The 9,570-nt window shown below is 45.0% G+C and overlaps 2 protein-coding genes across 4 annotated transcripts in view; one reads left to right on the top strand and one right to left on the bottom strand.

Annotated features, from left to right (window-relative positions):
* Nucleotides 1–567: 567 nt before the first annotated feature.
* The window catches only part of LOC1271033 (glutactin), a 37,293-nt gene continuing 28,290 nt past the window's right edge, over nucleotides 568–9,570 (bottom strand). The window contains exons 1-6 of one of the 3 annotated variants that reach the window (XM_061653708.1): nucleotides 2,782–2,982; nucleotides 2,540–2,718; nucleotides 2,307–2,459; nucleotides 1,342–2,244; nucleotides 929–1,265; nucleotides 568–855 (exon numbers count right to left, since the gene is read on the bottom strand). In XM_061653708.1, coding sequence (XP_061509692.1) covers nucleotides 740–855; nucleotides 929–1,265; nucleotides 1,342–2,244; nucleotides 2,307–2,459; nucleotides 2,540–2,701 — 1,671 coding nt within the window. In that variant the 5' untranslated portion in view covers nucleotides 2,702–2,718; nucleotides 2,782–2,982 and the 3' untranslated portion in view covers nucleotides 568–739. Of the gene's footprint in view, nucleotides 856–928; nucleotides 1,266–1,341; nucleotides 2,245–2,306; nucleotides 2,460–2,539; nucleotides 2,719–2,781; nucleotides 2,983–9,570 lie in introns of those variants that run through there. The other 2 variants (XM_309775.5, XM_061653709.1) reach the window with 2 other exon arrangements.
* On the top strand, nucleotides 4,740–7,943 carry LOC1271034 (glutactin). The gene is made up of 5 exons (XM_061658561.1): nucleotides 4,740–5,393; nucleotides 5,471–5,992; nucleotides 6,697–7,074; nucleotides 7,152–7,485; nucleotides 7,556–7,943. The coding sequence occupies exons 1-5, from the start codon at nucleotides 5,037–5,039 to the stop codon at nucleotides 7,732–7,734; spliced, it is 1,770 nt and encodes a 589-aa protein (XP_061514545.1). The 5' UTR covers nucleotides 4,740–5,036; the 3' UTR covers nucleotides 7,735–7,943.

The following is a 9,570-nucleotide window of genomic DNA, read 5'->3' as shown; positions in this document are numbered from 1 at the left end:
TCCGACTCCACGCAGAACTAATGATTCCCATTTTGCCGGAGTCGTAATCAGACTAACAATAGTCGGGTTTGGATCGGAGTCTTGGGTGCGCTCCAGAGAGCACATCACTACTAACAATCCCGCATTTAATACACCAATTCTAAATCGCTCATTCTGCGCCGATCAACATTTTCGAGCGCGCGTGGCAATTGCTGCTCCTGCAGGACGAAACAGTAGGTTCATGACCTGTATGTTGGTGTGTTGGGAAATTCCCATATCGCGCATCTAACTTTGCCTTATTCAAAAGCGGGTTCAATTCTACTTCCTAATTCCCTCCCTTTCCCTGCCTTCGGGAATCATATTTGTTTGCTAAATGCTACTGTGAATGTTTTCGCTTTTCATCCCTTCTTTTGTTGCTAATCGTACGCGCGCTGTGACTGTGTGACCATTGCTTCCCACGTTTCAAACACAGCATACCTTTTGTCACCTTTTGACAAAGGGAATTACACGCACACACAACACACTATCCTCGAAGCATTCACACTTTTCGGACCTTATTTGCCGTGTTCCTGTTTTCCTGCAGGTATGTTTTGGTTTTTCGCTTTTATTAGCGTTGCATACTGTTCCCAGAGGTTTTACCTACCTTTAACCCACCGCGATATGTGATGATGAATGGTGTTGTATAGATGGATCGGTTTTAAGTATAAGAAAAGGCCACACTTCCATCCTCTCTCTTTTTAGGTACTCTTTCTCTCTCTTTTTAGGTACGTTCCTTGTTCCGGCTTCGTTTCTCATCGCTTGCAGCGGTAAACTCGCGGTAGAAATTGTCCCCCACGCTCGGCGGGTCGTTGATGTGAAGGTAAGGCCCAGCGTAAGCTGTACAAAACGGAAGAATTGCATTAGAAAATTACAAACACTCACCCAATCGATGTGCTCTCCACATACTCACCGGTCATTGGGTTCCACGGTACGGTCAAGCGGTCCGACTTTGGTACCCCTTCCGCCGCAAACGACGTCCACAGGTCGACCATCAGCTTCGCCATCGCCGTATCGCGTTCGTTCAGCGCGTCCGGCTTGCCCGGTGGGTATGGGAAAAGGTACAGCTTGTCGTCGGAATGGTGCACACCACCGCCGAACGGATAGTGGGACGTATCGTTCCCATAGCCGAACCGCGAGTGCTCGCCGACGTAATCGAACGTGTACAGGTACGTCGCGTTTGGATTGACGCGTGCATTCGCCTGCGCTTCGCGAAGCAGCGGCGCTTTGATCAGTATGGTGCCGGCCAGCTAAACAAAGGAAAAGGAGAGAATTCATAATTACATACATTACCAAGTAGAGAGAGGAAACCTTTGTTTTGCTTACATCAATCAAACCATCGGCCATCTCACCGAAGCTGCCACTTTCCAGCTCCTTCGACGTGAACAACGATCGCATCTGATACCCAACGAACGCACCGGTGGGATCATCTCCTGCACCCAGGAACTTGCTCACAGCATCCATCAAGCCGTACTTCATAAAAGTAAGATCATCCAGCTTGCCCGTCCTCTTGAAATGATCGTACACGGTCGTCAGCAGAAAGGTGCCCTCGTGCTTGGTGACGCCCGCCATCATCGGGATGTTGGGCCGCACCTTGCCCTGCTTCATACACTCCAGCGGCGTTTGCGGTAGGTATCGCTCCCAATCGCCGGTCACGAGCCGATTGCCACCGACACGATCTAATCCGCTCTCCAGCGTCGTCTTTACCTTGTACTCGTTGAACACTTGCAGCAGCTTCCAAACGTCTACGTTCTGATAAAACGTGTCGATTTCTTCCTCCGGTGCATCAAATTCCTCGCCAGCTTCAAACGCTAGATCTCGCACACTTTGCAGCGGTTCCCTGTCCCACACCCACGGCGCACTCGAGCCGGCCGACTGCAATATCACCTTGTGGAACAACCCGTCCGGCACCTGCGGACTGTACAGCAGGGCGGAAATGGCGGCCGCACCGGCCGACTGCCCGAACAGCGTCACATTGGCCGGATCGCCCCCGAACCGCCCGATATGCTCCTGTACCCATTCGAGCGCCAGCTTCATATCCATCAGCCCCATATTGCCGGGAATGCTGCCGGTGTCGGTCTGCAGAAAACCGAGCGGCCCCAGCCGATACTGGATGGTCACTAGGACGACGTCCCGTTCCATCAGATACTCGCCCGTTTGGTTTTTGGCACAACCTTCGTAAAAACCGCCCCCGTGGATGAACACCATCACCGGGCGCTTTGCCGCGAGCTTGAGTTGTGAAGAAAATTGTGATTAATTTCCACCCTTTGGCCTGTTTAGCAAGAACTTACATCGGAGCTGTAGATTGACAGCGTCAAACAGTCTTCCGGATCACCGGCAAACGCTTTGCAGGTAAATAGGGACAGCAGCTTCAGCTGCGGACAGGGCATACCGTGCCGGGTGGCATCCTTTATCCCCTGCCAGGGGGCTACTTTTATTGGAGGCTGTCGGAAGAAAGAGAAATGGATGTTATGTTATGGCTATGGTTTTCTCTATTTACACTAGAATTTACACTTTCACTCACCCGGAACCGATTCTTGCCGGACGTAGTTTGGGCGTAGTGAACGCCCAGGAATTGATAAAACTTGCGACCCGTCCATGCGCTCGTGCCGGTGCTGCCCCGCAATGCACCCAGCTCAGCCAGATTTACGATCGGCGAACTGGCCTCCACACCTTGGTCGGTCATGACGGTGAGCAAGAGAACTGTGGGGAAAGATAAACACCAACGATAAGTGGACATTGTTGATAGAGCGATCGATTCCGTACCGATGCTGAAACCAAACTAAAATAAAACTTTAAAACCGTTAGGAATGGAGCTTCCCGGCTGCAGATTCTAGAGGATTTCTTTCTTCGCTTTCGACGTCTTTTTATGACGTTTTATCCACTTTGGACTAACAGCTGACAGTGAACCGGTTTTGTTATTGTAGCGATGCTTATCATCAACAGCGGAGGAGGAGGTAGGCATGAGGTGTGATGGGCTCCACCAAAGGGAGAATGGAGCACAGTGGAGCAAACCAGGACAAACGCGTTGATTGCAGACAGCAGAGTTAATTGTAACATCCTATAGGTTGAAGGTTCCAATGTCTTATTGGAAATAATATTTATTAGAAGGGCTATTCATATTGGAAACATTCTTTGAGAATCATTATTTTGAAATAAATAAAAAATAAGTAAACAAAAAACAATTTGTATTTACTATTTAATTACATTCCTTGGAAATTGGAGAAAATAATGACTTAAAGTTAATGTGATGCCTTGTGTTTTTTATTCGGTTTCAAATAGTCGTTTGGTTCATTATACCGTACAATTGCATACCTTCAGGCGCTAATGCATATTGCCGTTGGGCTCTCTTGATAGAAGTACCATAGACCCTTAACATTTATAAAGTTGTTTAGAATGTTTTTTTTTAAATCAGCCATATATAGTTTCCAAAACGACGTGGCCGTCATTTCTCCAAAATAATAAAAAAGCAAAAATACACAACCCCGATAGAATTCTTGCCAACAAAAACGGTACAAACCGTTGACCCAGCAGCGTGCCCATCATACCGTACGCGGATGCACCGTCCGGGGTGTCAAGTAACATGACTAAGTAACAAAATTGAAAATAAACCAACCATTTTAGATTAATTTTGTGCAACATCGACCGTCCGTACTTCGGACCTGTACTGTACACACACGCACACTTGGCTCAACTATCAAGCGCACAGCAATAAATAAGATACAGCCCCCGACACAAGATAAGATCGCACATTTTCCTCCCATGTCTCGAAGGTGTTTTGGTGCGGCTGCAATAAAGCTTATTTTTACATGACGGTATACATTTATAGATAAGGGTTTTGCAAACTAAAGTAGCCATAGGGAAAGCTACTACAACATTACAAATAACCATTAAATTGTGTTTAATAATCGAGCACAACTAGAAGCGCTTAAACATTAAAATCGCCTATAGCCGGGGTCAGCAAACTTTAAACTGAATTTGGTACAAATAATACTTTGGTGAAATAATGCTTTATAAATAATGAAATAGTTTCTGGTTTATTATAAAAAAGAAAACAAAAGTACAACAAAAATGATTAATTATATTACAGAAAATTAAATCTTCGTCTTAAAATACCAACACGTGTTTCTGTATTAAGCATAATGGATAAGAAGAATAATACAGAACGTTATATAACTGTACAAATCCACAACAGTGAAACACAGCATCAGCATCGAGCAAACAAAAAAGAAAAAGATGACCCAAAAACTGTTTGCCATAATTGTAAAAGAGTAGGACCCAATTGAAATGGGGAAAAAACAAAAACAAAACAAACAAAAGGCATGCAACAACAACAATAACAGCGAACGAACAACGTGAACAAACAACGAAAACACACATATAAAACGAATAAATCTTCATCGAAACAGGTTTTCGCCAAAAAAAACTTGAAGCGTGTAGTAAAAAAAAAGGCGTTTCGTCGACTCAACACGCGCTCAACATTTTCATTCGAGCAGATTAACGCGCCGGTTTCGTTATTAGAGCCTCTGTATGTGTGGTGGATAGTTAAATTTGATACATGTTGTGCCCAAAACATGAATGTTTGTTCTACTAGTGCGGCGATGTAACACAACTATCTTGGGAATTCAAGGTTAAATTACGTGCAATGACAAATTGAATTCGATCAAATCAAATCATCTGCAATCGTTTACCATCAAATTGATTGATCTGCTCTTATCTTCCAGCTATCGTGACTGGAAGTATACGCGTATCTCATTCGCCGTATAACAGTTACCCCTTCCTTTCGACACACACACACAGCTACATTTGCACATCGAGATTGAGGAAGGGCTTGAGGTTCGCACCGCTTTATCCAACACGCTCTTATCATCGCTCTATCGTCCAAAACAGTCACCCTTTAATTGAACTGAGCAACGGTCATCGGCAACAAAGGGAGGGGAGGTTGTTCAACGCCAAATACGTGAGCTCAACACGGTCGTTTGGGAAGGCCGCCATCGCCGCCGCCGCCAGTTATTAGCAAGATGTTGTTCGTGTCGGTTTGTCGTTCGGGCCTGCTCGTCGTGCTGCTGTGCTTTGCCGCAGCTACCTGTGCGATCACGGTGCGCATTCAGGGCCTCGGTGAGGTAGTGGGGTCGGAAACGGTTACCGCCCGTACCCAGCAGCGCGTCCATCAGTTCTTCAACATACCGTATGCGGAGGCACCGACCGGGGCGCGACGCTTCCGTGCGCCGGTCCCGATCGCACCGTGGACTGCCGCGAAGGATGTGTCACTGCCGGGCCGTCCTTGTCCCCAGCCAGGCATTACCGATCAGTTGCCACCGGGCGACATAACACCCGCCATCGAGGACTGCCTCTCGCTATCGGTCTACACGAAAAATGTAAGTCATCCGAGGGAGCGATAAAGCATCTCTCTTTCGTCACGCAATGCTAATGTGCGGTCTTCATTCGGCCACAGGTTACGGCGAACCATCCCGTCATGGTGTACATCCACGGTGGCTCGTTCTATCTCGGCAAGGCGGCCGACCATCCGCCCAACTATTTGCTCGAACGGGACGTCACGCTGGTTGCCGTGCAGTATCGACTCGGTGCTCTCGGCTTCCTCTCCACACTGTCCTCCACCATTCCGGGCAATGCGGGCATGCTCGATGTAGTGCTCGCCCTAAAATGGGTACAAGACCACATCGCTGACTTTGGTGGTGATGCGCGGCGTGTTACCGTGTTCGGACAGTCAGCTGGAGCGGCCGCTGTTAGTGCACTGCTGTACAGCCCGGTCGTACCGTCGTCCTACTTCGGGCAGGTCGTCTTGCAGTCCGGTGGTTCGACCAGTTCCTGGGCGATCGACCCGAACCCGGTGGAGAATGCGAAAGAGATTGCCAGATTCGCTGGATGTGACGTAGTGCGCCCGCTCGAGGATGTGGAACAGTGTCTGCAGGAGTTGCCGGTACTGAATTTGCTCAGGGCGCTCGACTTGCATTCGGTAAGCTGTTGGGGTCTATTCACTCATGTGAATCTTATGCGAGGAGTATTTCGAATCTCGTATCAAATCGCCACGGATTGATGAATCTCAAAAGTTACACAAGTCTTTCAAGATTAAAAATTAAAGAGCAAAGATCTATGAATCTCTCAATATTGATCAACCTCTAAAGATTTGATTCTACGAGGCTGAATATACCCAGTGCTCACCAATCGATTCAAAATGCTTTTGAAACAATGATACGACAATTATACGGCAAAAAGCATCCTTTTGAAAGTGCAATATACGGCAAAAAAGAGGGAATTCATGAACCTATAAAATTGCATGCACATTAGAGAACTCATGAATCACTAGAGAATCATTCATTAATCTTTAAAGTTACGCCAGTCTTAAGAGAATAATGATTCTTTGGAGATTTATGAATCTTATGAGATCACTGAAGGCAAAGTAGGAAAAAAAATCGAAATAGAATCTTTAATATATAAGTAAATATTCAAAAATGTCCTTGATAAATTCCTTTCATAAATTACTAGATAATCAAGAATCTTAAGAGATTCGAGCACCTAACAAGATTAATGCATCTTTGAAGATTGATGAATCATTCAAAGATTCATGTATCTTTGGAGATGCTGTCAGATTCATGTATCTGAATCAGAGTCGCTACAAAATTGATTTAATAATTCCAACATTCTCAAACGTTATTGCAGCAAGATCGCATGAGGAACCAGGGCGTCAACAATATCGGTGGCTGCGGTATGGTGGTTGGCGGTCCGTCCGGCTTTCTCCCCGCCGATCCGATCCACGTGATGCGCTCGGGACAGGTGCGCAAGGACGTGCGCGTGATGGCGGGCGCTACCAAGCACGACGGTACGTTCATGGTGACCGGGCTGTACGATATACTGGCAGCAATGGAACTGATCAACAGCAAGCAGTCCAACCAGTACGATCTGATCGATACGGCGAACCGTATGTTCGGCATCGACGAGCATTCCGGCGCATTGGCAGGGTACGAGATCGAGTCCCTGTTCACCGAGCAGCAGCTCGAGAGTGGCAACTTCACTCAGCTTATGGCGGGTGTGATCGATGTGAGTATCGTCTTCAGGGTGACTTCTGACACCGCACACACAATGTTATCATCTTCGCCCTCTTGTCATCGTTACAGATTGCGGGCACTATCGTCATCAAGGCACCCGTTTTGCGAGATGTGCAAAATAATGCACGATACAGCGAGAAGGAAACGTATCTTTATTCGTTCGACTATCAGGGTGAACATACGCGCTACGGGTATGGGGCCAACACGTCGCACTATCCGTTCCTGGGTGGGGCACATCATTCGGATGATAATATTTACCTGTTCCCTTACCCCGAGCACGTCACCCGGCTCAATACAGCCGATACGCTGATGTCAGAAATTATGGTAGATCTTTGGACGTCGTTCGCTATCGATGGCGTCCCGAAGTCTTCCAGGGGTGTGCCGGCGTGGCCTAAAGTTAATGGTGAGTGGCACATACCATATTTATCGTTTGTTTGTAGTTAACAGGTGATGTTTTTTTTGTATATCCGTAGGTCCTACTGGTCCGTATCTGCACATCAACAACCCGTTCAGCATTGGAACCAACTATTACGATGAATATGCGGTCAGTGTTCACGACCGATCGGCAGCTAACCTTATAAGAACAACATCAGCTAGCGTGATAACCATGCTTTCACTGGTTCTAGTCATACTTTCATTTTGTCGAGTGTAAATTACAATATGAAAGAGTTGAAATTCAACAAATGTTGTATGTTCTGCATTTTGCTTCATATAAAAATGTCATTGAATTGGCAGTTGCATTTTTAATTTTATTAATTGTCACACACTGTATCTAGACAGAGAGCTGCAATTCGTACACAGAATGAATAAAAAGGATTTTATGTTTTAAAATAAAAGTTAAAAGTAAAACAAATCATAAAAGTTATGCAGTTATGATCATTTCAGGACCACATGAATAGATTTATGTGAGTATTATGAAGTATATTATTATGGGCGGTTCCGTGGTACAGTCGTCAACTCGAACGACTCAATATCATGCCCGTCATGGGTTCAAGCCTAGAATGGACTGTCCTCGCGTAGCAAGGATTGATTATCCGGCTGCGTGGTAATGAATAAAGTCTCGAAAGCCTGTATAGGCCGGCATGTCCGCGTAAGACGCTAGGCCAAATAGAAGAAGAATGAAAATAATATACAGTGAACCCTCTCTTATTTGACACCTCTCCAATTTGAAAAACCTCTCTTATTTGAACATTTTGCACAGTCCCTTGATTTCCAGTACATTTTTGTTCCTCTAATTTGGAAAACCTCTGAAATCTGTGTCCCTCTTATTTGAGTATAGTGTTGCCATGGTTATTGAAAGATGTATGCTCAAATTAGCGATTCTGTTCGCAGTTTCCTATAGCAACAGTTAAGGCTGCATACTAAATGTTCTATTTCTTTCTTGTCTTGTATGGACCTTTCATTTACTTTCAACCTCTGTAATTTGAAAACCCCTCTTATTCGACAGTCCCATCGCCTCTCAAATAAGAGAGGGTTCACTGTAATACATTTCGAACACATTGGATTAGCCCCAACAGTTATATGTACTTCGGATAATACAGCTAAATTTTTACAACACGAAGGTCTGTAATGGAGATGACAATGTTTTGTAGTAGCGTATAAAAATAACCCATTACTCTGTTATGAATAGCTCTTGTCATCCTTATCGACCGATAACACTCCAACGAAATCCAACGAGAAGATACTTGTAACATGTGATTTGCAGAAGTCTCTTTTACCTCTAGGATTCATTTCAATCCGACGACCTAACTAGTTCATTAACTAGTAACTAATTACTCATGGAAAAGTAACTACCCAAATAGCCAGCTCGAACTCCATAGCTGATTTGGGGCTGTTTAACGAACAATCGTCCCGATGTCCTACTTTGTGGGCGATTCAGAGATGAAACGGTACTTGGTGGAACCATAAAGCTTTTTAACAAGCACACAGTACTCTTTGGAACTTTGCGGCTGATTAGTACTATCTGTAGGGTTGACGATGGAACTTTAAGGCTTTTTAAGAATGTATTCCGAACTTGGTGGAGCTTTATAGCTTTTTAATGTATGACATCGGTACAAAGTGACTCTTGTCAAAGTGTCAAAGACAGATGCCGTGTCTCGTGGTTTGTGCTCCAGTTAGATTAGGTATTTGAAGTAGTAATATTAAGTGAAGTGATTTTGAGTTGATTCTAAATTAATTAAAATTCTGTGAACTTTATGAACATTTACAGTTCACAAATAAACATGCCCATAAAAAATACACATCGTCTTGTTTATTTAGATGATGACGCCTTGCTTGAAAATAAAACACAAAGAAAAGTAATCCCCGGCACCTTGGCATAAGGAAGCTGCTTAGACACCATATAGAAGGCGCCCGGAACTTGGATGCTGTTTATCTACTGCAAAAGGCGAATTCAAGCAGCGATCTTTAGCTTGCCCAAATTGGCTGCTTAAGCAATATTGGCTATTTGGGTAGTTACCTATCTTTGCTTTTTATGTTTCCTATCGGT

The sequence above is a fragment of the Anopheles gambiae genome, chromosome 3 (assembly GCF_943734735.2).
Source record: "Anopheles gambiae chromosome 3, idAnoGambNW_F1_1, whole genome shotgun sequence".
Taxonomy (NCBI): Eukaryota; Metazoa; Arthropoda; class Insecta; order Diptera; family Culicidae; genus Anopheles; species Anopheles gambiae.
The sequence above is the reverse complement of the archived record's forward strand: the minus strand, read 5'-3'. Positions and strand labels throughout refer to the sequence as shown.